This window comes from Corvus brachyrhynchos, unplaced genomic scaffold (assembly GCF_000691975.1).
Source record: "Corvus brachyrhynchos isolate BGI_N302 unplaced genomic scaffold, ASM69197v1 scaffold479, whole genome shotgun sequence".
NCBI lineage: Eukaryota > Metazoa > Chordata > Aves > Passeriformes > Corvidae > Corvus > Corvus brachyrhynchos.
Genome location: NW_008240089.1, coordinates 636,804 through 664,421, shown reverse-complemented (window position 1 = coordinate 664,421; position 27,618 = coordinate 636,804). Strand labels below are relative to the sequence as shown.

The 27,618-nt window shown below is 48.2% G+C and overlaps 2 protein-coding genes across 2 annotated transcripts in view; one reads left to right on the top strand and one right to left on the bottom strand.

Moving 5' to 3' along the window:
• Positions 1 to 17,496, top strand: part of MEIOC (meiosis specific with coiled-coil domain) — a gene marked incomplete at its 5' end in the record, with an annotated part of 21,296 nt that extends 3,800 nt beyond the window's left edge. The window contains 7 exons of the mRNA XM_008641680.2: positions 1,364 to 1,489; positions 6,065 to 6,222; positions 6,348 to 6,452; positions 7,865 to 9,704; positions 11,649 to 11,783; positions 13,854 to 14,034; positions 15,933 to 17,496. Of these exons, the coding sequence (XP_008639902.2) occupies positions 1,364 to 1,489; positions 6,065 to 6,222; positions 6,348 to 6,452; positions 7,865 to 9,704; positions 11,649 to 11,783; positions 13,854 to 14,034; positions 15,933 to 16,225 (2,838 nt within the window). The remainder of the gene's footprint in view (positions 1 to 1,363; positions 1,490 to 6,064; positions 6,223 to 6,347; positions 6,453 to 7,864; positions 9,705 to 11,648; positions 11,784 to 13,853; positions 14,035 to 15,932) is intronic.
• Positions 17,497 to 19,081: 1,585 nt separating this feature from the next.
• Positions 19,082 to 25,246, bottom strand: CCDC43 (coiled-coil domain containing 43). The gene is made up of 5 exons (XM_008641679.1): positions 25,187 to 25,246; positions 24,871 to 24,958; positions 22,453 to 22,588; positions 21,769 to 21,824; positions 19,082 to 20,424 (listed from the first exon to the last, which is right to left on the bottom strand). The coding sequence occupies exons 1-5, from the start codon at positions 25,244 to 25,246 to the stop codon at positions 20,237 to 20,239; spliced, it is 528 nt and encodes a 175-aa protein (XP_008639901.1). The 3' UTR covers positions 19,082 to 20,236.
• Between the last annotated feature and the right edge of the window lie 2,372 nt (positions 25,247 to 27,618).

Sequence of the window (27,618 nt, the reverse complement as noted above, 5' to 3'; positions counted from 1 at the left end):
GGCTGTCCGAGCCCCGCTACCCCCTCCGGGCCCCGGCGCCCTCCCGTGTGGGAGCAGATATTGACCTCAGGCCTGTGGGGAAAATATCCCTCAGCGTCCAGAAAAACACTTGTTTGGGGAAAATGGTGAAAAGTGTGGGTTTGGAGGTGTCTTAGGGCTGCCTCGGGCCCTACAGGTTCACCCTTGTTCTGTGGGATCACAAACTATGTGAGTGTCAGTGTCCCTGTGAACGGCGATCTCTGAGGGGAAAACATGGCGCAATAAGCTTAGGACATAGAGCTGAGCTCCACAATAACTCAGTGTGTTCACTTATTTGGAAAATGTACCTGAAAAATACTTGGGTGTAACAGTGGTGTGAGCTACAATGAAGATCACGCTATAGGTTGCATAGGTTTGGTGCATCCTCAGGGAACTGTAGAAAGATGTGTTTTTAGAGGACAGAGCTTATTCAGAACCCTAATCCTGGGATTGACCTTTCTGAAGTTACTCATCATTCCAAATGACCTGCTATGGTAATATTATGCCAATAACTTCACTTTTCTGTTTGTTGGCTAAAGGGGTTTTTAGCTAGCCAGTTTAGTTTTTCCTTGTGTGCCTCATCCTTGGGAGAAGAGGAGAAGAGCCCTCAGTTTTTGTTTGTTCTCATTCCTTACTCCTGCTGGTCTCTGATTTCTGGCACTTGGAGGAGCGTCTCTCCAGTTGGAGATGTTTCTCCCATAGTTACAGAGCAGAGCAGATTTCCACCACAGCTCCCAGGGTGTGTATTGTAGGAAATTTCCAGCTCCTGACGTCTGGAAATGCACATCCATGCCTTCATGTAACTTAAACAGCGTAGTGGGAGCAGTGATGGAAGGACAAGGGGTGTCCAGGAATGTGTGGAAGGCTGAATAACTCCTCTTCTGCTGTTGGAGGAAGGGTTCCCTGCCCATGGCAGGGTTTGGAACTGGATGAGCTTTAAGGTCTCATCCAAACCATGCCATGATTCTGTGAGCATTCTTCTGCTTCTGTGTTTGATGTTTCTCTGTGGTGGCTCTGATGTTGGGAAGCTCAGCTGGTGGAAAGAGGGAGAGTGCAGGTTTCCTCTTGGTCTGCACCTCCTCTGTCTCTGAACACCTTTGGAGTTTCTTGTGCTTTGGTAGGTTCAGCTTTTCCTTAAGGGTAAATATGAAAGTGTTTTACATCTATATATAGAACCAAATCCTTGACAACTCAGATGGAACAGAATCCACCAGTAAGTTAGAAGTGTTGAAGAAGTTAACATTGGTATAAAATCCACAACTGTCAGCTCTGTTTATAATTATGTCTCTGTGTGTAATTATGACTGTGTGTAACGATGTCCCTGTCGTTTTCCGTGTCCCCACAGCCCAACGTGGCGTTCCGAGGCGGTGGCCACGGCTGGGGCAGTGCGGAAGCGGGTGGGAGGCCCACGGACGTGTTCAGCACCACCCTGCCGGGCTCTTCCTTGCTCTATGGCTGCTACAAATCACAGGTTCAGTTGGTTTTCAATTATTTTTATAGCTCTGTAAGAGTTCGGGTTGCTTGTGAACAAAATGGTCAGAACATGTTTCTGAAGTGATTGCTTATACTGGTGAACATAAATCCCAGTGTTTGATTTAACTGTAATAAATCTTCATTGCTGTAACTTTCATCAGAGAGGACAGTGGCTTTTCTAATGCAGTCACTGATGAAGCTGTAGGGGGTGTTTGTTAAAATGGTATTTCACCATTATTCTGGTGAAATGTTCATGGTAGCTGTTCTGTTAGCATAAACAATTGTAGGCAAAGTGAAGAGCAAACAACTCTTTTAGGAAAACTGGAAAGTGGGTAAGAAGGAGAACCTTAGCTATTGCCTCAGATATTTCTGTAGTCCAAGTGTTCACATGAACCAGTTCTTAGTCTGATCAACAAAAAGTGCCAGGACAGTTAAATATGTCAGCTCTCTTGGAATTTTTGCCTATCATAGCCATAAACTTTCACTGAGGTAAAAGACTCAAATGAAAATTCATTCCCAGTACCTTCAAGACCAGCCTTGCTACTTCCTCCATCCAGGACTTGGTATTTTGTCAGACTACTCTGCTCCACAGAGGAGTGTATTGTGTGTCTTTAACATTTAACCCTGCAAAAACACCATTTATTGTTTCACTTACTAAGCACTAAGAGGGCATATTGGGTTTAAACCAAACAGGGAGATGTTCCTTTTCACTTAATCAGGATATAATGCCTTTTCTCGAGAAAAGAATTGGCTGTAAGTCTTCTTCAGTACCTTAATACCCTGTAATGATGGGGAGAAAGGGGCTCTAACTCCTAACTCCTGTCAGGGATCAACCAGTAGAAACTGGAGCAGGTGTTTTAGGCTAACATTGTTGCCGGTTTTAAGAGCTCTCTAAACATATACAAAAGGTCAGGTTGAGAAAGGAGACATTGTTTATTCTGTGCAGGGTGCAAGGGGGAAGTTTTCCGCAAATCAAGCACACCAAGGAGTAAAAAGCGAGAGAATTTAGACACTAAAGTTTGCATAAACCTGCCTGTCTAATCCACCGTTCCTGCCTGCCTAATGCACTCACTGAGCTTATGCAGCCTTAAATAAAATATCCCACCTGTGGTGATCTCCATCTTTCTTCGCTCGTTCCATTACCTGATGGGTTTCTTTGGTGTCATGATGGGTAGTAATAAAGTGTTTCTGCTACTCTTTTTAGCTTCTTTTAACAGCCCTTGCAAATTTTTACACTGTAGCAATTTCCCTACTAGCATAGGGCTCATACTCATAGGGGTAGGTTGTATAGTTGAAATTAAGCTGTAGTGGGTTTTTATTAGTTCAAAGGAACCTACTGGGTTGAATAGTTAAAATCACAGCCTGTGATCTGGGTAAATTTACAAACACAAAAATTAGAATGTGATTTAATTGATTATCTATTTCTAGGTCTTCACAAGGAGTACTAAAGCATACCTACCTTTTACCCATGTATCTAAGTATCGTTTTTATATTAATCACTGGTGGAATTTCAAAATTACAGATGTTCTATTCCATACCTAGGCAAAAATCTTGAATTTCAATTGTATTTCCTTCAACTGTTGTTGTTTCTGTGCTATGCAGGTGCTGACACCTGTGGTTTGTCATCTGCTTCTTTCTTAATGGGCCTCTACTCTCTGTCCTGTTGGATACATTGGGGTTCCATTATTGATCAGGTCTAGAGCAATAACAGCATGACTGTCATGTACTATAGTTTTAGGTATAATCAATGTGAAGTAGTAATTGTTGTTTCCCTACCTCCTTCACTACGCACGGGCTGATTTCCCACGTTTGAGACTCTTTGGGAGGTGTTAATGGTAAGGGGTTTCCTTTTACCTTTACTTGTGTCCAGTGGCCGCCTGCTACTACTTTATCTCCTATAGCTCAGCAATGATATTTACCTTCATCCTCCTTAAGCATCAAAGGAAATTTTAGAGAGTGTGTGTTGTCAGATTCCCATCTAGTTGTAACATTCATTAATAATTTAAATTCTCTTTCATCCTCCTTAAACCATTGTACAATTGGTTTCTTGTTACAGTCTTTGACTGGGCAAGAAAGAACAAGAGGATTACCTATATAAGTTTCATATTCAGAAAGGTTAAGGCAATTCAGGGAAACATGTCACAGTAACAGTCCTAACCAATGTAAAATTATACCCACATTGTGGCAAGTTTGACATCTGGCACTGTCTTGGCAATCCTGGTCTGTGCAATTGTGTTTGTCTAAAATAATTACTGCAGTTAGAATTGCTGCTACCCCTTGAAGGCATTCAAGTTCTATGTAAGACAGGCCTTCTTCCCAGGCACAGTTCATGAAGTTACTTTTTAGTTTTTTCAGTCTCAAAGGTCCAGAGGAGGTGGTTTCTCACTTATCTGGTCCTGTAGTTTTCTTCAGTCCTGAAGTTCCATGGCTCTAGTCCTTGAGGTTTCACGGCTGGGTATGTTGTGAAATGAACCTGGTATGGTCCTTTCCGCTGTTCCTTTGGTGGGTCAGTGTTCCATGATCTTAGATAGACCCAATCTGCTGCCTGGATGTCATGAACAGGAAGGTCCAGTTCAATCAGATTTCTGCATTGAAGGTACTTGTTGATAGAGGACAAAACTTTCCCTGGAGAGATAACATAATTACACTAGTTTCTTGGCCCAGATATTCATGGAATGTGGTTTGTAAGAGACTCCCTGATACGGTCTCCTGTATAGATTTCAGAAGGACTGATCTTATCTCTGGATCTAGGTGTTATTCTGACCCTCAGTAGTGCTGGTGGCAACATGCCAGGCTTACTGTTTTGTCCTTTATTCATTCTGTGGTACGTGAAGGTTTTGACTGGGCAGGGCCAGCTCGACTGGTGGAGCCTCAGGTGCTCACTAACCAGCTGGCCTTTGCTAAATGTAGATCCCAATGTTTGAAGGTCCCACTACCTACTGCTTCAGTGTGGTTTTTAACAGTCCACTGTACTGTTCAATCTTCCCAGATCCTGGTGCTCCATACCCAATACAACAAATGCTTGGATCAGATTTGTTTCCAGCCCACTCTGGGCAGATCTGTTGTTAACTCAACACTTGTTTATTGGGTGCCACTAAGGCTGTCATGGTTTGGGTATGGCACTTCCCAATTCACTTCTCCCTCTGAGACTCTCAAACAACACCCTCATCTCTCACTCCCCTGCTTTCCCCTTCCCCTCCCTGCTGTGGCAGAGTGGTGAGGAGAATTGGAGGCACTGAAGGCAAAGATCACAGGTTGAGATAAGAGCAAATTACTGGGAGCAGCAATGAGAGAAAAAAAGGAATGGTAACTGCAACAACACTAATGATAGAGGGTACAAGAAATGATTCACATGGAAAAATTTCCCAATAATACTGGATGGCTCCCTCCAGCACATTTTCTCCACTGGAAAGATCCCCTTCTCCCTGGAAGAGTCCCTTTCCCCCACCCCAGGCAATGAGGTTGGGTGGTGTAAAATAACTTCTGGGTGCTGGCTGTGCCCCTTCCTAGTGCAAAAAATTAACCCTGTCCTGGCCAGAACCAGGACAGTTTTCTGACACACCTGTGGGTATCCTGTGCCTATAAATGATCTTTCAGTAGTACCTCACCTACCTCCTCAGCCTGGTTGGTTTGACAGGGAAAAACTTCAGGCCCCCAGGAAATGTATCCACTATTACCAATAAGTATTGATATGCATTCTGCCATGGCAATGGAGAGAAATCTATTTGCCAATAATTTCCTGGTGTGTTCCTTTTTTGGCTTATCCTGGGGGAGGCTGAGGCTGGATCTGTCAATGCACACTGTGGTTCACATCTCTTCACTATGCTTTTTGTGATGCCTCCCATTCCAGTTCCAAGGATACACAGTTTTACATTGTTTTCCAAAAATCGTTGTGCTCTTCTTAAATCCCTGTGGTAAAACAGTCCAGCATAATTGAGTCTTTCACCCCATTTGTGGATTCTCTCATTCAAATGCAGTTTCTGACTTTGGTGTCCAGTGGATACGAAAGAAAGCATCTTACAAGTCCAATACCAGTACTTGTTACTATGCCTGCCTAGGCCTTTTTGGGGGGTCTCTGGTGATCACTGGTGGGTGGTTGGGGAGGTGCCTCCTACTCAGTTTCCATCAAAGGTCAGCTTAGGATGCACAGAACACGAGGCTGTGTGACAAAGAAATTGTGATGTGCAGCTCCAGCACCTTCTTCTTAAAACAATTGCCAAGCAGGATGAAAAATACAAAAGCTTTCCATAAGCCTTAAGCAACACCTGTTTAACACACCTGAGAGCATCTGTTTGTATTCAAAAGAGGGATGAAAGGTGAAAATGATACCATCAGCTTCCATCTGCAACAGAGAGCAAGGGAAGGGACAGAGAATTCTGCTTAAAAATTTAGAGAATTCTTCTTAAAGACATTAACGTGGCCTGAAATTGTTGTATTCCAAGTGTGTGGCTTGCTTGCTTCTCATATGCTGGTTCCTCTGAGAGAGAACTCAGTTACGACCATGTAGAATGACAAAATGACAATTTGATGTGTTTCATATTAAATGAATGTTTTTATTGTACATTAAATGCAGAATGAAGAAAATGTGGAGTTACCTCAGGCCTACAGTTCTTCCCTTTCAACATCAGAGTACTCTGCACCCGTGGACCCTTCCCTTTTGTACCCCCCTTGGTCTACATGTACAGATGACACCAAGCAGCCTGCTGCTCCTCAGGTTAACCTGAAGTCCAGGTAGTCATCCTTGACAGGGAGTGTGTGCGTGTAGGAGTAGATGGGTTATATATTTTTGTTTAATTTAACGTAGGAATTACTTTGAATGAAGGAATTGTTTTTATTAATACACAATTGGTTTTCAGGGTTCAGCCCGAAAGGAACGATTATGGCAGTGAAACTGATTTATATGGACTCGTGTCAGACATCTTGGAAGAACAAGACAAACCACAGCCGTCCTTTGCTGAGGGGTGAGTGAGGTGCAGGAGACAGAAACTCCCCTCTCTGATCTCGCTGTGCTCCTGAGTCAGCTTTGTCTGCTTCTGGCCAGGCCTCCTGCTCTGTTGAGCTTTCCCTCCCTTCCCCTGATCTTCCAACGTTTTGCTTGGGATACTTGGAAGCTTTTCTCAAGGCACCTAGATTGCATGGCAGCTTCTGGCTCTCTGATATTTACAGAACTTGTTAATTGGCATTTTTTAAATAAGATCTTAACAAGTGTTGTGGACATGCTGTATTCAGATAAATCCCCTGGCTGTATGTCTTGGTCTGTTTTTTTATTTTAGTCAAGACTGAATTCAGACTTCAGGTTTCTTTCTTAATTAATGTCAATTCACAGAAAGAATACACAAAGTACAGACTCCTTCACATTTGCCTGAACTGGAAGGAGAAAATTCCATGCAAAATTAACGTTTCTTGCTGTTAGTGCTACCCTAGCAATATTCATGTATCTAAATGTCAGGTTTATTTTGCCTACGTTCCTGCACCAGAAGAGACAATTCCATAGTCATAACATGGCACAGAAGGGTGCAGGTCCAGCATCCCTGAGATACTTACAGAGCTCTCTGTCTTTTCCTTTTCCAGGTCTAAGACAAGACAGGGAGCCCAGCTCTCAGGTTCCCAAGCCAGGCACTGCTTTTCCTTTCTGTCTTCCCAAACAATTCCAGTGATTTCTATATGTGTGCTGAGTTATGTGGCTGAAATGAGGGAAAACTTCAGAGTCGATTTTGATACCACAAGATAACTCAGTAATTCCTTTGCTTTGGACAGGCAGGGCTGGTTCAGTACTCCCAGATCTGGCCTGCAATCACTTCCAAGCACAATTTCCTGTTTACTTAGTCTGTTTACAGTTTTTCTTGGCAGTCAGGGATCGATTGTCCTGTGTTAAGTCATGCTGCTTAGTGGAAGGAAACTAGGTGTGCTGGGATGCTGCCTCTGGCTTTACCTGCAGGAAGCAGTGTAAGGCACCAGTGAGGTGAGAGAGAAGCATTTTCTCTGGAGTGCTGGGACATGGCTTTGGAAGACTGAGGGCAGTCTGGGTGCCTGAATTTGGTGTTGAACCAGGAGTATTTCAGTGGTGATAGACAGTAAATCTCCTGACAGGACTGACGGACCAGGATTTGGTGTGTACGCATCCCTTGCAGCTCGAAGGCCTGTCCATAGCTCTTGAGCTGTGGTGGTGGTTTTAGACAAGGCAGAATCGGTTTTCTCAGCTAGGTGAGGGAAACTGAAGATGACAGGAGTGGGTAGGAGTTGAAGTCAGACATCTTGGAATCATTTGAGAGAAATCATTTGGGAAGAATTAGTTTCTTAGACCTTGTTTTGTGTTTGGGAATGAAGAGCAGCAGCACAGATCAGTATCTAACCATGTTTCTTGTTTTTCAAGGAGTTGCCCTCCCCCCCTGAAGTCAGTGTGGCCAGTGAACACGACCAGAATGGACCCCCATGACCTGTTGCCAGAAACCAGGAGGGCAGTTGTTGGAACTGTGCCACAGCAGGGTTTCTATAGCAGTGAATCCATGCCTGCTGCTGATAAGCAGTTCCTGCAGAGTCCCACTCTGGTGGCACAGCAGAAGGCAGACAATTGTTACCGCGGCTTTGCCAGCGTGGACCTGGAAGAGCAGAGCTTGTACTCTGCCAGGAGCGATCGTGCCAACGGCTGCAACTTGCAGGCTAATGAGAGTATGAAGACAACACCTGTGTATCAGAACTACCCCTACCTGAAAAACACCTTTGCAGCCCAGGCTGGGTACTCAGAAGCAATCAAAGACTCAGGAGCTGATGCTTATTCTTATGGAAGGGAGAAGGTGTGTCCCAAAGGAGCAGATGCACAGGTGCACCCAAAGCGGGCAGAAACATTCCTTCCACAGTGTCACAGATACAATGAGAACACAGATTATACCAGGTACACTGAATATTCTCATGCTGGTAAAGCAAAGCCCAACAAGAGCACCACTTGTAGCCTCCAAGAAAATAGAAAGCTGGTAAATGGAACCCCTGAGGCACTGCCTCTGGATGCAGAGCCCTATGCTAAATTATTTCAAGTTAAATCAGGAACTCAGAAAAAATTTGAAGATACAATTTCAGATCAGCATGACTTTACGTTTCCCAAGTCTGTAGGACTTGTATCAGAAAAACAACTTGCAAACGAATCTTCCTTCAGCACTGATTTTGGGCAAAAATTTGAATATGGACTGAAATCTTTTGGAGCTTGTGCACGGAATAATGGTGTGGAAAAGCAGCAGTTTTCCAAGGCCGATCTTCAGAATCCTGAATTCTATAAATCACTCCCACTGTTGCCCAATGCAGCAGTCCCCTCGGCAGGCTCTAGTGCCAGGCCAGGATGGATGAACATCCAAACCAAACCCACGGCTTCTGGCCCCTTCCAGAACCCAAGTCCTTTGTTGAAAATGAATAATCAGTCAGCTGCCTTTCCAAAAAGCTCTCGTCATTCTAATGATGTTTTTCAGTTGCCATCTTCAAATTTGCCTTTAAATAGTAATTTACTTCACAAGTACTGTCAAGACAACCCATTCCTCTCCGGCCTTGACTTTGGCTACAGCGCTGCAGAACGAGCTCAGACGGCTGCGTGCATGGAAGCCCTGGTTAGGGGTGGGGAAGAGAACCTCATCGAGTACCTCAGTGAGAAGAAGCTGAAGCAGCCAAATGGATTCTGTGACAGTTACTTGGCTCAGCAGTTGGGGATCATTGACAGTCTGAACAAACAGCGTTTCCAGCTGAAGCCACAGAGCGAGCTTTGTGATCTGGAAGGGCAAAACCAGGCAGATGGGGTGTTTCAGGACATGTACCAGGAGTTACTGGAGTCTCAGGGGCAGCTCCATCTCGGGACAGGGAACGGGGACACCAGTGCCATCAGTGCTGGGAGCTGCCTGCAGGCTCCAGGCATTCCCAACTGCATGGTGGGCGACTTCAGGCGGAACCGGCAGCTGGGTCCCAGCACCTTCCCCATGAGATCTCCTCACGTCTTGGGCCGCTCCGTGGCGCCTCTGATGGAGCCTCACACCTTGTTCTCCCAGGATGATCTCAAACGCCTCTACCCCTGCTTCACGGAGAAGATGTACGGTGACAGTGCCCTTTCCGGTTTCATGTCAGCATTTGGATTTCAAAAGCAGGTGAAAAGCCACAGTGGGCCTGCCAGCGAGCTGCATGTGAGACTGGAAGAGTGTTACGAGCAGTGGAGAGCTTTGGAGAAAGAAAGACAGAAGGTAAGAAAACCAAACTAGAATAATATCACAGATTTGATGTAGATCTCACCCTGCTCAGTGCAGTCACAGATCATGGGTATTTCTGCTGTTAGGAGTTGAAATGCTTGATGGGACTTCAAATTTAGAAGTTTGTTTCTCTGTGTGTTTTGGGACAGAAAATTAAAGGTGTGGAGATTTGTAGCCTGGCTGGGAGTGTAACTAATGTTGTATGGAACGTTGCACTAAAAGCAGGAATTCAGGCACTTTTCTGGTCCCAGGGTTGGGGAGGATGTGTTCATGAGGAACAAAGATGTGTTATACCTTTTTTATTAATCCAATAAATAGAGTGCCACTGGAACTTTGAAAGCAAATCCAGTAAATATATTTTGAATTGGAACTAATCTTTAATTCTTTCAATTCAATTTTTTAGGAGCTACATTGAATTCCTACCTCCTGTTTCCCTGAAGGTTTAAACCTGAGGTGTATTTGAAGGGGTTTGGTTTTTTCCCCAAAAACAGAAGCTGAAGGAAGGGTCATTTAATTAAAACCCTTACAGTAAGGGGCTCAGATAGTGCTGTGTGAAGCCTTACTAAAAGCAGTTCCCTTTTTTGGTCAGTAGGAAAACCTGTCTTCATTTCACCAGTTGAGATGGGGTTTGAATTTCAGTACCTGGGACTCTGTGGGGGAAGCTGGGCCAAATGTCACCTGGCAATAGTGGGGCCTTTGGGAGTTCTCCTGTGCCAGCCCCCACAAAGAAACCAATTCCAAGAAGAGGTAACGGGGATTTTTTGACAGTGTTTCCTGACAAAAGCCAGTGGTTGCTTTGAATAGAGGGGTTGAGGAAGAGTGAGCCCAGCTTAAGGAGGGGAGCTGGTGTCTGGGGTGCATGGAAAGTGAAACAGAAAAAGCTGCCGTGTGCATGGCCAGGGGCCACGGTGGGAGAAATTCAGCTTTATCATAGAATCCCAGAATGGTTTGGATTGGAAGGGACCTTAAAGCTTACTCAGTCCCACCCCCTGCCATGGGCAGGGACACCTTCCACTATCCCCAGGTTGCCCCAAACGCTATCCAACCTGGCCTGTGACACTTCTAGGGCTGGGGCAGCCACAGCTGCTCTGGGCACCCTGTGCCAGGGCCTCACCATCCTCACAGGGAACAATTTCTTTCTAATACCTAGTCTAAACCTGCTCTCTCAGTGTGAAGCCATTCCCCCTTGTCTTGGCACTCCGTGCTCTTGTTAATAGTGGATCACTATGAAACTGTCCAAGAATTGCAATTTTAAATCAGATTTCGCTAATTCCTAATTGTTATGGGTGTTTCAGAGTGTCATAACAAGCGGATGAGAGAGATGGAAATTTGGAATCTTGCAAACAGTTTTCAAAATAATTTTCTGATGGCTAAATAAAATAAAGAATCATGGAATGGTTTGGAATCATGGAAGGCCCCATGGAAGGGGCCTTAAAGACCATCCAGTTCCACCCACCTGCCATGGGCAGGGACACCTTCCACTAGACCAGGGTGCTTAGGAAGAAGTCTTTCTGTAGTTTAATCTGTACAAAAATTAGGGTAATTGCTGACTGAAACAGTTTTATTTTAACCTTATGTGTGAGAGCCACATCTGTTTGGTCATTTTTTTTCCCTGTAATTCTGACTTGCCTCCATTTTATTTCCAGGCAAAACCAGTACAGGCTGTAGTCAGAGTGAGCAGACATAGCACTGCTGGAACACGGTGTGTTGGCACGATTGCTTTAGTTGAACTGCTTTGAGTAAAGCAGTTGTTCACTTAAAGCAGGTGATTGTCTCACCAAAGGGTTAAATCCCAAATGCCTGAATCCTCATTGTCTCCTTTAAAAAACTCCAAAACCCTGATGGGAAGAAGTTGAATCTGATATTTTTTCTTGTTTCTGTAATGAAGCACACTCTGCATGTACATTCTGAGGGAGTTGTTCTTTTGTTTTCCTGCAGACTGAATCAGCTCTTGCTAAGAATTTCCAAGGGAAGAAGGTTTCCAGTACTAACAACATTCCAATTCCAAGGCTGACATCAAATCCATCAAGGGTTGATCGCTTAATTGTGGATCAGCTACGGGAACAAGCCAGAGTGAGTTGTAGGACTAAAAAAAATCTATTAAACTTATCCCACAGAACTTAGAGCACAGTGTGAGATAGGTAAGATGATCAGAGCAGCTTTTCCCAAAATAGCTTTGTTCTTCAATGCTGTGCTGGGAATAACATTTCATCAGTCTGTGTTAGAGCTTCTGCAGCTCCAGGGTGCTGTTTCCAGGGAGCCACAGAGGGGCTGAGGCTCACGGTTACATTCCCATGTGCCAGGAGGACGTGGTTCTGGTGCAGGAGCGTGTACGTGCTGCAGCATCCAGTCCTGGGGCCTGTGCACAGCTCTCAGGGGTGCTGCATTCAGAGCAGTTCAGCAAGGAAATGTTCACTGTGGATTTGGAGACACGGTGTTGGAGGAGGTACTTGTGGAACAAACTGGTTTAGTTAATGTTTGGAAGTTGTTGACACATACATTTGCTTGAGAGTCTGGTATGTTTTAATGCAGAATGATTATTTGATACATCTTCAGCCTGAGTTTCTGTTACCAGTTTGCTGTTTAATCCAGAGAGCCATAACCAGTAGGGCAAGGGAAACTGGGATCTGCTGAGCTCTGTGGGCAAACTGCAGTGCTGGTGGCAGCCCTAGAGTCCATAGAGAGGTGACAGCTGAAAGGAGGAGAGAGCACAAACTCTGCCATCAGAATGGTGAGGGGCTGCTGTGGCCCTCCCGAGGCCCAGAGAGCAGAGCATGGTGCCAGTGCTGCAGGCTGAGGAGAAGCAGAAACCAACCTGTCCCTGCCAGGGGCTGTGAGGTGAAAGGGTTCTGGGAAATGTTGGGTTTGGAGGCAGCAGCAGTGCTGGGCCCAGCCACTCAGCAGCAGGGGGAAGCAGCAGCCTGTCCTACCTGCCTCACACAGGAGGAACAATCCACAGAGCTGTCTGCAGAAGGTGCCTGGTGCTGTTCATCCAGCTGAGGGATGAACTGAAAGACGTGGATGGGCTTACTGTACACGTTTTGAACTGCTCTATGAATCCCAAAAGAACAGCCTTACTTTCCATGTTTAGAAGGTTTGCCTGCCCTTGTTCTGTACTTTAAAACTGCCTCCAAAATAGGGTTTAAGCCTCTCCAGCCATTTGAGGAACCAAACTTCAGGGTTATAGAACTTCCAACCCTTGTTAGGTAGCAACTGAAAAGTACTTTTAAGGATGTTCAACAGCAGAGCAGGGCTGTTAAACCTGGATTCTAACATCAGAAAGTTGGGGATGGCCAGAGAGGAATCCTGGTACAAAGGTTTGAGTGGAAGCTGAGTTGGCTGAATCTGGGATTAACTCTTTGTAGTTGGAGCACCTGGTTAAATCCTCTTGACAGTCACATGCATTACTTTAAGACATTAAGTGTAGCCATGGCTGGAGGAACATCCCAGTTTGGGGATTTTTAGTTTTCTCTCTCTCTGCAGACCAGTAACCAGGTTCTCAGCATTATGTGACTGTGGCTGAGAAGCCCTCACCACAGGGAAACCCACAAGGGATGTGACTGGTGTAAGATAAGACAACATAGATTCAGATTTTCAGTGGACTAAACGAACCTGAATTACTTCTGAATGTTTATTCTCAGCTCCCTTAGTGTTCATCCCAAAAGTCAGCCCACATGTGTGATTGCACAGCAGCTTTCCCTTTCCCAGTCCAGCTGTGACTGCTACTGGCCCAGGCTGCCCTGCACAGCACAAGGGGCCTGTCTGGGTTTTCACCCAGAAATTGCAGCAGTGCTGTGAGAAGGGAGGACCCCAGTGTTCTGAATTCAGGGAAATGCACGTTGTCCTGGAACCACCTTTTGTTCATGGATGTCTCTAAGCTGTACAGATCTGTTATTAACCAGTAAGCTGGGGGTCCTTATTGGGGTGTTGTAGCTTTGCTGTTGTGCTTTGCACACCCAGCTTTGGGTCTGGAGATCAACAAATCCCAGGTAAGAACTTAAGACTGACTCAGCTGTAACTTCATGGACTGTTCTCAAAAGAAAGTAATGATTATCATTAATCTGTTCTCCCTAGTTAGTTAATTTTCCTGTAAGTGTGGATGAGTACAGTGTGAGCTCCTGTAAGGTGTGAATTGTTCCTTAGGTTGTGACTTTACTGGGGAAGATGGAGCGCCTGTGCAGTTCTCCACTCCACGAAAACATCTCCACTGCACTGGATAAACACCTGGAGTCGATCCAAGTGGTGCAGGCACGGAGGAAGGATGAAATTGTAAATGCTTCGAGTCGCCAGCGGCACGGCCCTCCCAGGTGCCAGGATGAGAGAGGTACAAGCTGTGCTTATGTACATTTATCAGGTAGCTGGGAAGTTGAACATGTGTTGCAAGGCTGTACAAAATAAGTGAGGGGGGTTGTAATTCAAGTTTTAATTTATTTTTCAGTGTTAGATCTTTGCCAAATGCAGACTGGGTGGGGTTTCAATGAGGGTTTGAGGAGACACTAAAACTGGGGTTTAGAGATAAATAGCTTAAATCAATTTGGAGGTGTTTATTCAATTAATAAACTAGCAAGGAATATAAAAATTAGTGGGTTTTTTTGATAACACATTCAGGGATTGAAGATGTTACTAAGGTATTGCCTCTTGCTTCTCCCTGTCCTTCATATTCCTGTTACTATGAACCTTCCAACTCTATCTTTGTCTAGAACTTCCTTGGTATCTCCATGCTGAATCTGCCCAAAGTGACCGAGATGCCCTTGGGTTACAAATGGATTTCCTCTTCAAGCATCTTCTGTCATAGACTGGCACAATTACAAATCATATTTTGGATGGATGCACAAAAATACATTGGGCAGAATGTTTTCATTCTTAATGGTGTCCCAAATAAGCCAAATATTCAGCTTAATCTTTCACCAGTGCACAGCCAGAATGGCAGGATCCCTTGTCTCTGAGGTGGGAGTCAGGGTAAACTCCTGCTCCCTGACCTCCTGCCTTGTGTCAGAAGCTGTCTTACATTTCTGAATCTTCTGATCTCTTCTGCCTTTCTTTCTACGTCTGATTATTTTACTACAGGGATTATTTTACTTCTTTGGGGTGTCCCATCGTGCAGTTCTGTAATTCTCAAGTTTACCTTGGAAGGTACACTGCAGCATTTTTTTCTTTTCACCTGTTCCCCATCATTCTTGTTTCTCTCTACCTTGACTGAAGATTATGGGACTTGTTAAGGTGAAGGGGGGTTTTTGAGTGTTGAAGCCCATGAAAATAATTGGCTTTACCTGACACTACCAGATCTGTGAGGTCCTTGGAACAGAGCCTGGTGCAGCTGCTGACAGAGGAGAGGAGGCTCTGCACAATGGGATCTGATTACTTACCTGGGAGGGTTCTGCTTGGTCCTCTGCCTCCCATCACTGTCTCGGGGTGTTGAGCCTGGAGCAGCGACTGGGGAGGACTTTTTTGAACAGTAAATTATTGGAGGCAGTATCTGTATTTGCTGTGTCGGGCAAAACCTCGAGGGAAAGGCCTGAAGCTGTTTGGGTTTTTTGGGAGCAGGTCTTCCCTAGCCCAACCCTGTTTCCACAGCACCTTTCTATTCCATCTGATCTGATATTAAGCATCTGTTACAGAATCACAGGATAGTTTGGGTGGGAAGGGACCTTAAAGCCCATCCAGTTCCACCCCTGCCATGGGCAGGGAACTTCCACTGTCCCAGGCTGCTCCAAGCCACGTCCAGCCTGGCCTTGGACACTTCCAGGGATGGGCATCCACAGCTTCTCTGGGCACCCTGTGCCAGAATAGCAGGACCACAGCCCTGGTGACTCTTTACACCTCTGTGGTTCAACAGCCATTCACAGAACATGACCTGTGTGCTTGAATCCAATGCCTCAAACGAGCTGTTTCTTCACCCATGGTAAGGATTTCTTGGCAGGACAGGTGAAGGACCCCCTGTGACCCAGAAGGGGAGGGCCCAGGTGCCATCAGTGTGTGTGCGTGTGTGCATGGAGCACCCTAGCCCGGGTGTGCAGCTGCAGCAGGAAGGTTGCTGTAACAAGCTCAGGAACCTAAAAGCCACTCACCTGCCTCACTGTGTGAGGGCAGAGAAATTCAGATCCAGCTTTTATAAACTTGTAAAGGGCCAGACAAGGTCAGACACTAAGGGGACCTGAGGTGTGGGGTGAGGGAAGCCCCGGCAGTGCTCCAGGACTAAAGGGCCTTTCCTCCCTCCCGCAGTGGTGCTGGCTCTGGCTGCGGCGATCCGAGCCCTGTGCCTGGCCACACGCAAGGTCCGCACCGTGCTGTGGTGCGCGCTCCAGGTGACCCTGCCAAAGCCCTCCGCTGGAAAACGCGCTCGGGAGAGGCTCCCTCAGGAGGGGACAGCGCCTGAAGAGAAACGAGCAGAGACCCCCCCGGCTGCAGCTGCGGCCCCACGAGGGCCCAGGGAAGGGGGTGCAGAGGGAGCCCTGGGGCCGTGCACGGACCTGCTCCGCAGTGTGTATGAGAAAGGAGATATGAGTTCCTTATAATTTTTGGTTCTTTTTAGTTACTTCAAAGTTTCAACTGCTAAAGTTCATATTTAAAGCTATGTCTTGATGAGAAGTGGGATTTGCCTTAAGGGCTCTCAGGTTAAGCTGTTAACGTGACGGGCATGGTCAGAATGTTGTAAAGCGAAACTGGTGAATGTTAACTTAAAGAAATAATCAGACTAATTCATTAACAGCCAAGATATTATTTAACTCCTGCAGGTGCAGCCTGGTGTCCAACTCTCCCCACAACTCCTTTTAGTTTTGCTTTAGGAAATAAGTTTTTAAATAATGATTCTTAAAGACTGGTGTGACAGGGTATGAGGTTGGTGTCAGATCAGATTGTGATGTAAAATGGTTTCCTTATTGAACTAAAACCTGGAAACAAGAAGAGAAAAGGCTAGGAATACCCAATATTCATGTAAAACTAGATATTTAAAATACAAATATTTATGAATTTGAGATTTTAAAGTCTACGTTTGGGAAAGGCAATATGCACCAGGTTCCACTAAATTACCAGTAGAGCAGAATTGCTGTGTGAAACCATGAATTTAGTGAATGTGTTCAGATATTTGGAATGCTCTTGGGAACAAAGGAACTACTGTTGTAAAGTATTTAAGCATAATCAAACTACGACAGGCAGACAGGATTGTCCTGCAGAGCTGTGAAGGAGCTTCAATAATGAGCATTGTTTTTAATTTAACTTCAGAAAAGGTAGTGCCAAGTTCTGAAATTTGGATTCTCTTAAAGTTACTAGTTTGGTTTGAAATTTGATTGTCGACTTCTAGACTTCTTAGTTCCCTTCTGCATTTGGCCAGCTCCCAGCACTGGTGTTTGCTTGCAGCTCTCAGTCTTTAGGAGCAGGAGTGATGGATTCACCAGCACCCGGTGCTGGTGCTTGGGACAGAGTGACCCTGGGAAACCCACAACCAGTGGGTTAAAGTTACTGAGCTGACCATGCCTGCACACCGTGGTACTGACATGGCTCTGTTCCTCCTGCTGCTGGGAATGCTGATGTGCAGAAGGGGTGATGGCATCAGATAAATTGTCGTTAGATGATGTGCGGAAAGGGCTGGGGAAGGCTCAGCAGAAGGTGGGGTGTGATCACGGCAATGGCAGAAGCGCTGCCGGGTGAGCGGGGCAGAACGAGCACAGCTTCATAAGAGTCACTGCACTGGGGGTTGTTCAGTTTGACCCAGGCTGTGTTGATGTTAAAGCAAAACTGACTGCTGACTGGAGTTGTCTATAAGAAATAAATTCATTTTTGTTGAAGAGCTTTTGTTCTGCAAGTGTGTTTCCAGGCTGGGCTCCCAGAGCCTCAGCCAGTACCGGGGGGAGGCGTTCAGTCCATGAAGGAATTGTGTTCAGGATAAAGCAAAGGGGATCCTGAAATCCCTCTGGAGAGAGCCATGACCGTAGCATCAGACACACCAAGGGGAGCCAGAGTAGGAAATGTTTCTTCCCTGCAAATGTCTCATTGTCTCCAAGCTCTGCATTGCCAGGGAAGGCTGATGCAGCAATTCTGGGAATCTTAGGGGTGAGTTCAGAGTATTCCTGCTCTGTAAATAACTGTCCTGAATGGAGCGGCAGCGCTTGGAGCTCCAGAGGCCGAGTTGCTGCCTGCCTGAGCACCTGATCCATGGCACAAACTACTGGCATGGGAAGGGGTGGGCCCACAGTCCTGGGGTCAGGGGCAGTACCGTGGGGTGGGCACAGCCCTGCAGCCTCATGGGCTGGGAAGCATCAGCTCACTTCAGGTGTACAGCACCACTGGCTGCTGCTATGGTGCTGCTTGTGGCCATGGTTCCACTCTGCCCCAGGACAGCTACTGGAAGCCAAAGGGCTGGACTTCCCTTGCTCCTGACAGGGCCTTTCCCAGTGGCAGAGCAAGGTTTGGCCAGACAAACACAACAGCCCAGCCCTGTGCCTGGCTGGGAGTGCAGGGGACAGTGGCACCTGCAGAGGGATCCGCAGGGCTGTGGGAGCCAGTTGCCACCGTCTGTGTGTGTGACTGTGCCCTTCTCACATCCATACAGACTCCTATGGAATGTGCACACGTGTAGCCTGTTGTTTCTGGACAGGCTCTGGAGCACAGCAGTGGGCAGAGTGGCTCAGTGCCTCCTCTCCCGAGGAGGTGAATGCTGCCCTTCCCTGGAGCCTCACAACCAAAGCTCTCAGGAAGCCGTGACAGGCTGAGGTGGGCTGTGCCCGTGCTGGTGGGCAGCTCCAGCCCTCAGCTTGCATTTTCCGTGGAAGCCAAGGGCTGGGCAGTCACAGAGCTCCGGGAAAAGCCACATCAGCTGACAAGGATGGGCAGCAGCTGCTGCCAGAGCAAGTGGGGTGCCAGCGGGAGGGGAGATCGCCCACGCCAGCCTCCTGAGCCCTGTGGGTGGCCAGGGCTGCCTTGGGCCCAGGCAGAGCCAGTGCCTTGCCCAGCCCCAGCCCAGGGCTGGTGCAAAGGGCTCCAGGGCACTAGAGGAAGTGAGAGCTGGCCCATGGTACTGGGGCTAAGTGACACCCCCCTCCCTCAACAACTGTCCCCTGCCCTGTTCCACCACAGTCCCACACCCTGGCAGCTGCCTGAGCCACCTGAAATACAATGCTCCAGCCAGGATCTGTCACAGGCAGATCCAGGCCAGGCTGGGAAGAGAGCCCTGGGGAGTAGCACAGCTGGGTGAGCTCCCAGGAGAGGGGGCACTACAGCCCTGGGAAACAAGGCGTGAATGAAGTCGAATCTGCACCAAGGCAGCAACAGGTGAGCCTTCAGAAATGGTGCTGCTGGGCAAGTGGCCAGCAAGGACACGGGACACACCACCAGCACTGCCATCATGGATGGCACCATCACTCAGAGGAACCCACTTCTTGGCCAAACAAGATTTATTATTCAAGTCCAAAGACAAAGCAGTTGGAGACTCACACGCAGCAGCAGCTTGAGAGGGAGACCTGGCCCTGGAGCCAGAGCAGTGCTGAAAGCAGGCGTTGGGTTGGGCACCCTGGGAGTGCTGGAGCACAGGAGTTCAGCACAGGTCACCTCACAGCAAACGGGCACCTGGAGCAGATGCAGCGCAGAGCCCAGGCACACCCGTTCCTCTCGCAGCCCCTCCTTCCCCCTCAGTTCACAGGATTAGTGTTCTCCTTCCCCAGGTGGGCAACACCATCACAAAAAAGGCTGGAGCAGCAGGACGAGCCCTTTAGGGCAGGAGGAGCACTGCAGTTCCTGATGGCAGCTGTGCCCAAGGAGAGCAACAGGCATCCCTGGCTCACCCTGCTTGTGCCAAACAAGCTTCAGAGCTTCACCCTGGCAACAGCCATGTAAATAACAGTCCATGTTCACCCCACAGAACATCGGGGAGCACCATTTTACAGCTATCTGGAGTCTTAGAACTGCATGAGGAGTGTGGTTTGCTGCTGCTGCTGAGGCCAATGCTCCGGCCCGGGCGGTGTTTCCCTCACCCACAGCCACGGGGGATGCGGTCACACCGCTGCAGCTCATCTCTGTTTCACACATCTCACTCCTCTGCTGCGGCCCAGCCCAAGCAGGGCCGGAGCGTTGTCCTTGGCAGTGCAAACACAGGGATTTGCAAAGACGTTTTCAAGGCTTGTGTAAATGAATCCATGTGTGCCCTGGGGCAGTGTGTCCCGGCTCAGGGCAGGATGGGCTCAGCTCAAACCACGGCCAGTGCAGGGAATGCTCCTACACCATGCTCTGCTCCCAGGTGGTCAGAAGTAAAAATGGATCAATTTAACAACACAGACATAATCACCCTTCTTTGGTACAGACACTGGCCACGAGCACCAACTGGGACACTGACACCACAAGCACAGGACACACTGAGGCCGGGAGCTGCTCAGAGATTCTGTTCTGCTATATAACAAAACAAAAAAAAAAGAGAAAGAAAGGCAACACTTCCCAAGAACCACTCCCAGCCACGTGCCCAGAATTCTTGCTTTTTAAACACACACCATATTCAGAATTAATTTTTATCCTTTGAGAGTCCAACTGGAAATCACCAGCTACCGCTTCCGCTCGCCCTTCTGTGTTCGTTTCTTCTCCTTCTCCTTCCGCTCCTGCTTGGCCAGCTTGTCCTTCTCCCGCTGCAGTTTATCCTGCTCTTTCTTCTTCTGGAACTCATCCCGCAGCAGCTCCCTCTCCAGCTTCCTGGCGTTCAGGACATCCTCCACATTGGTGTTTCGGAACAGCGCTGTGGTGGGATAAGGGCTGACAACGTTCTGGCTGAGGCCACGGGAGACGGTGTCTGTGGCACACTGGAAGTTTGTTCTACCTCTCCCCTCACCTTCTGACTCCCTACCTCCTCACCGGGCAGGTAAGGAACTGGGGAATCAGGACTGCAGAAAGGAGAAGGAATCTCTGATTGCTTTTCCAGATAGAAAAGTCAGGTTGAAAAGACACCCGCTCCTGGAGAAGGAAGGGTGTGGAGCACAAGACTGATGAGGAGCAGCTGAGGGAGCTCGGTGGCTCAGCCTGGAGAAAAGGAGGCTCAGGGGGGCACCCTCTGGCTGTGCACAACTCCCTGACAGGAGGGGGCAGCCAGGTGGGGGTCAGGCTCTGCTCCCAGAGAACAAGGGACAGGACAAGAGGAAACAGCCTCAAGTTATGCCGGGGAAGGTTTAGGTTGGATATTGGGAAAACTACTTCATGGACAGGGTCAGGCACTGGCACAGGATACCCCAGGGCAGTGGTGGAGTCCCCATCCTTGGAGGGATTTAAAAGCTGTGCAGATATGGCACTTGGGGACAGGGGTCAGTGGTGGCCTTGGCATTGCTGGGGGAATGGTTGGACTCGATCTCAGAGGGCTTTTCCAACCTTAATGACTATGTTTTTTTCCTAGAAAAATGAGGTTACCTACTGGTTCTTAAGACTGATGTGTAAAATACGTGTCAAACCTCTACAAACCTGAAAGGAAGAAAACACACAGGGTACAGCCTCGAGTGGATTCACTGCAGCTGCATGTGGCATGTCTGAACACATCCATACATGTATGTACGTGTGTGTCCCTAAAGTAGGGACAAGAATAATTTATGTTTCATATTTAATTATGTGAAGCAACCTGCTTCCATCTTAAATTTGCCAGCTGGGAGCTCAAGGAGGGTCCCAGTTCTGAGACAGACACGGGCCCCTTGGTCCTGCCCAACCTGAGTGTTCAGCTGCACCAAGGCCTGACAAGCTTCATTCTTGACACGATTTCCCTCTCTGGACACCAGTTAACGTTAACCTGATGTTCTGGCAGCATTGTCCTTGTCAATAAGAATGTTCTTGTGAAGCTGCAAGAAGGTGGAAGAGGGAAGGAGGGGAGGAGAGGAAAATGAATGGCAGGGTTGGTGTGAGCGCTGCACACAGAGCACATGGACCTGTCAGTGTCACTGTGAGCAAGGTCAGGGTGCACAGAGAGAAAAACCAACCCCTAGGCTTAAAAGCTGGCCCTGAAGAAAGAGGGAGACCAGCACAGGGAGAGAAGGATGGGAAACTCACCGTGGAGGTTGCCTGCCTGCCTAACAGCCTGAGTCACCAGGAATTCAAAGGATACATTTTTCTGATGCAATATTTACTGCTGTTGTCAATCCATCCTGTTCATCCCCACCAGTGAGAGAATTAAGGAAACAAAGACACCAGTAATGAACTTGTGCCTCTCTACAGCCACACTTCACTCAAAACACCTCAAATAACAACCTTATAAAGCCAGGAAGAAGCAGCTGGACTCTCACAGACCAGGTAGGCACAACTCCCACCCTCAGCTCCTGCTGCTCCAGGGCCAGATGCAGTTCCCTACGATTCACTCTGCTGGGCAGGGAAGAGCTCGTTCTTCAGCACCACAAAGAGTTAACTTCTAACCCTCCCACTCCATACAATCTCTCGGTAAAGGATTATTTCAGCAGATTTCTCCTGGGAAAGCAGGAGAGAAACTCAGCACCAACTGCTGAGGGATGGGGGCATTCACTGCTCTCCTGCCACACACCTGGGCTGGGCAAAGCATCACAGGCACGTGTTGATGGGACAAACGCCCTCCCAGGAGCATCTGCTCACAGCCCTCCACAAATGAGGAGCTTCCATGCTTTGTCCATGGAAGTTATTTTATTGTGAAGGAAGACTGCAAAGATTCCCCAGCTCTCCCCACCAGACCCTGCAAAGCTGGGAGGGCGTTGTTGTTTCAGGTTTAGAACAGGTATTGCCCTTCACAGCCCGAGCCTTGAGCAGTGCAGGAAAAGGATATTCCTCCTCGTCGGTCACGTTGGCATACTGGGCCAGGAGCGCAGCCTTCCTCTGCTTCTCCTCCTGGGACACCTCCTTGGGCTTCACCACGATCCTGGCCTGCTTCTCCATCATGCTGGCGATGGCCTGAACCTCATCTGGCAGGAGAGGAGTGACAGTGTCAGCCCAGGCCACAGATACGGCCACCAAGCCCATGGTGTCACTCGCTGCCTCCTCCCTCTGCAGCTCCACCCACGGCCACTGCCCGTGTCCTGCAGGGACATTGTCCCGGGGGAAATGCACCCACCCAAAGGGAGAGGTCTCACCCAAAAACACCCCCCGAGCTCTTCCCAAGTGGTGCTGTCAAAGCCAGCTGCTTTGGGAAATTCCAACTGGGATCTGGGAGAGATGGAGCTGCTGAGGAGCCACCACAGGGCTGGCTAAGGCCAGCAGGGGGCTGACATCCTGACGTGACACCGGCTTCTCCCTTTGAGGGGGAGTTCCTGTTCTGTGCCCAGCCACCACCAGACACTGTTATTCCTGGAGCAAACACTGTTATTCCTGCAGTAAGGGAAGTTTCACAATGGAACTGAATCGGTCAGGCTCTGGCTAATGAAAATCCATTTGACTCCAAATCACATTCTCTTCTGCTTCAAAGCAGCTTAATAAGTTTATTTTAGTATGTACTTAACCCCCATCAAAGAGAAATTCTGGAAACCTGAAGTGAGGGATCAGTTCCATGCTCTCCCTCTCTTTCCAACCAAGAGAAACCAACAGCTGATTTACCTTTTAACACTGAAATTCTGCTGCCCATTTCCTAAAATGACATCTGAGTTTTGACACACCTTTTTTTTTTTTTTTTTTTTTTTTTTTTTTAAATCACTTATCCTCAGGACTCTTGTTATTCTGAATAGATACACACTTCAGTGGGGATTTATCCTTTTATGGAACCCCAGTGAAATAATTACACCCTGGAATTCCATGAACCCAGACACACTGTGCTGCCTTTTTATGACAAGAAAAATCCCTGCGGGTGAGTACTGGCAGCAGCAGGAGGAGGCCAGCAGCAGCAGGAAGAGGCCAGCAGCAGCTCCAGAAATCCCAGTCACTTGCCCCAAGAGGAATTTATTTTATTTAATGCATGGAACAGCATTAACTTCTCCCTGTCCCCAGCCAAAGGCAAGGTCAGGCCAAGAAAAGACTTCCACGATTTTTGGGGAAAGCCATTGAGCTGCTGCGTGGTGGAGCTACTGTGTCCATGCAGGGGGTGAGGAGAGGGGGATGCTGGGGCTGATCCAGTGATGAGGGACTTGCTGCCAGAGCCATTCCTGGGTGACTCTGGGCACTGACAATGTGCTGTTGGCAACCAGAGGCAAGAAGAAAATGCAAAGCAAACAAAAAGCAGAATTTAGCCCAAAGGGATGTTCCATTGTCGCAGTCTCTGGTGCCACTGCAATGTCACTGATCCGTGCTTGAAGCACAATTCCTGCCAGCACACGGCTCCACTGCAGCCAGAGCCCTGCACAGGGACCAGGACAAACCTCCCCAGTGAACAAGGACAAGGCGAGGTCTTGGCTCCCAGCTGAGGACAAGGGATGGATTCAGGGAGGGGACACAGAAACAGTGGGACTGTATCCACTGTGGCTGGGGAAGGAGCAGTGACAGTTGATCAGCAGCCTCACAGAGCTTCCCCCAACAAGCATTTCTGGAAAAAAAGGAGAGTTGGAAGGGAAAATGTTGGAAGAGGAAATACGGATGCGTGAGTGGGGTGAGCAGCAGCAGCAGGGACAGCCCTGCTCTCCACAGGGGCAGCTGCAGTTGTACAAATCAGCTGCTTTCCAGACCAGCATAAACAGAAGCAGCACAGGTTTCTATACCATAACAGCTGCAGTGCGAGCACTAAAGAGAGACAGCCCTGGATGTGCTGGGAAAGGAGGTTTCTGAAAAAACCACAGAATGGTTTGGGTTGCAGCTTAATGACCATCTCATCAGAAAAAAAAAAATCCTATAGAAAAAAAACCCAAAAAACAAGAAAACCCCCAGACAAACAAACAAACCAAAACAAACAAACCAAAACAAACAAAACCACACACCACAAAAAACTCCAATGCCAAACCAAAAAACAACAGAAGGCCAAAAACTCAAACAAACAAAAACCCCAGAAACAAGAAAACAAACAAAAAACACTTTCCCCTTGCAGGATGATGAACCCAAAGAGCAGCAAATGCTGGGGCAGCCCAAAGTGAAACTGCTCATCCCCATTCCAGGTGAAACAGGACTGAGCAGCAATGGAAACAAGAGGCAGGCCAGACCTGCAGCCACGTGGGCAGCATTGGTTGAACTCCTCCCAGGACAAACACAAAGTTCCCGTTGTGGTAAGGCCCTGAAGGTCACCCACACTGAGGACCAGGGCACAGCACCCCAAGGCACAGCACTCTACCTTCTTTCTCCTCTTTGGCATCAACAACCTGAGAGTCAGACCACCTCTCCACGACCTCCCTGCACACATCGTTCAGGAGATCTTCTTCCTAGTAAGTGAAAAGAGATTCCTCAGACTTGGAATAGAGTTGGCTGCTTCAAACCAGTCAGACAGGAAAAGCACCAGCTACAAAAGACCTGCACACCCGGCAGTCAGCTCAGGAATACAGCTTTTCACCCCAAATCTGCTTGTCAAACACACACAACTCTGGTTTCCCTGGGATGACACAGTCACACCGTGCCTGGTCACTTTGCACACCAACAGCTCTCACACACACCTGGGCTTCACAGCAGTGGCTGTGCAGGTGCCACGGCCCTGCCCACACCAAGGAGGCCATTGGGGATCTTTGCTCCTGAATCCTCCTGCCCAGCATCCTCTCTCTTCCTGAGCAAGGCCACAGGGAAGCAACTCAGTGCCACCTCCACAGCAAGCTCACTAAAGGGAATAAATTACATGGGATAAATCGTAGGTCAGGGCCAGTCGAGAGCTGAGAGCACTGTGGGGGTACTGACAGACCATCACCTCCCACCAGCAGGGACACTCCGGTCCCCCTGACCTGCCTGGAACATTAAACACGACTTAGAAGTGGCAGTGCTGCTCCAGCAGCAGCTCCTCCAGGGGCTGCAGGTGAATCTGCTCCAGCATGGATCTCCAGGGGCACAGCTGCCTCACCATGGTCTCACCACAGAATCTCAGGGGAATCTCAGCCCTGGTGGCTGAAGCAGCTCCTGCCCCTCCTTCTCCACTGAGCCTGCAGAGCTGTTCCTCTCACAGCTTCTCACTCCTCTCTCTCTCCAGCTGTGCTTCTGCAGGTGGTTTTTTCCCTGCTTAAACTTGTTACTTAAAGATGCTCAATGTGTTGGAGCCAATTGGCATTTGCTCAGCGGAACATGGGAGAGCCAAACACCACTGATGGGGGGTCCCAGAGCTCAGCGGCCACCACCAAGTATTTCCAACAAACAAAAAATAATGTTGGTTTGCAGTTTAGTAAATACAGAGAAAAAGTAACCATGGAAAATACAAGCGAGGCAGATTCTGTCTGGTTTAAAGAGAAGAACTGGACAGAAACAGAACTCAGTTTTAAGTTTCTTGATTAGAAATGGTGACATCTGAATAAACCCACTAGTGCAAGACATGATCAGGACTGAAGAACCATGGACATGACAGCAGATGTCACCTGAGATGTCACCTTATTTTAATAAGGTTTGTGAAATACAAACAAGTAAACAAAAAAAAATCCCCTGTAATTTGTGTATGGAACTAGGAGAAGAGACTTGGCAAGAAAAGCCCCAAATTCAGCAAATAAAAGACTGTTTCAAAAGTCAATACAATACAGAAATAAGCACAGAGTCTAAAAATAAAAAAAAATTAAAAGAACAGACTACAAAGAGTAATTACAAAGTCTGAGGGTTCAAGAGATAAAAATGTTTTACAGGAATGGCAGAAAAATCAAACTGAGCTAGAAACTGCAAATGAGGCTCAACTCAGCTGTGGCAGAGAAGGAACAGGCTGTGGTGTGACAGGGACAGCCCTGGACTGGAGGGACATGGGAGCCCCACAGGTGCTCAGAAGGGAACTCAGCACCGAGGAGAAAAGGGGAAACAGCAGAAAACCTCAATATCAGGAAAGGGGAATATCAGTGGCAGGGCCAGCCAGCACTGCTCAGACAGGACACACTTCCCAGGCCTGGAGAGGGCCAGGCACACTGATGGTGATGGAATGAAGTCTGGTAATTACAGGGAGGTTAATTAACCTCACCCACTGCAGAGCAGCACTTTGTAAAGAGGTCTGGCTCCCTCCCTCCCACCGGCGGGATGCACCGTTTGCCTCTCCGGTTCTTTTCGGCTCAAAGCTGCACTGCCACAGCTGAACGAGCTCACTGCTGGTGCCCCAAGGTAGGGAGGGGACAGGGACGGCAGGGGAGGGTGCTCTGATTTTTAGGAAACCCATCTGGAATGGCACGGTCAGTGTACAGAAGGAATGGTGTCACACAGTGACCTGTGGTAACAAAAAGCCGATTGTACCCACCCTGGGTTTTGTGCTCCCACACTGATACTTTGGGAGGAAATCAGCGACAGCCACTGAGCAGACAGTTACCAACCCCAGCACCACTCATGATTTAACATTTTACACTATGGAACATCCATTGATGAAAAATCCCGAGACACAGACACTGTAAAAATCCTACAAGGAGGATTACCGAAGAGAAATCCCTCCCGGCACTCTCCTGGCTCCCAGGAATCTGGCAGCGGCAGAGGCAAGCCCTGCCCACCACCCAAGTTCACCCACGGCTGTTCCTGTCCGTCCCAGCTCCAGCCGGATCTCATTCCTGGCAGCCAACGCGCGTGTGAGGCACGAGAGCACCGCCCAACACATTTCTGCCACAGGATTTATCATTCAAGTCACCTCTCGAACCCCACCTGGCGCTGCCAGGCCGCCCAGCTCGCCAGTGAACGCTGAGCCCTGCACACGAACCAAGGGGATCCCTGCGTGCCCCACGAACAAACCCCCTCCCCAGCCAACAGCACCCCAAACAATGCACCAAAAACCCCTGCAGGGTCCCGGGTGGGAGCAAGAAAAGCCCCTGGAGGTTTGTGTCCTCCCAGTAAGGGGGTGATCCGCCCCGGGAAGGGGGCGATGCACCCCAGGCCTCGGGGAGCCGCCCGCCTGTCCTCCCCGCCGGACCCACCGACACCGCCGCCCCTCGAG

Coding starts and splice junctions, on each gene's coding strand:
- CCDC43 (XM_008641679.1), bottom strand. CDS start 25,246: ATGGCCTCCTTGGTGTGGGCAGGGCCGTGGCACCTGCACAGCCACTGC. Junction 24,959..25,186: donor GCCACTGCTGTGAAGCCCAG/GTGTGTGTGAGA, acceptor TTCACTTACTAG/GAAGAAGATCTCCTGAACGA. Junction 20,425..21,768: donor AAATATTGCATCAGAAAAAT/GTATCCTTTGAA, acceptor ATCCCACCACAG/CGCTGTTCCGAAACACCAAT.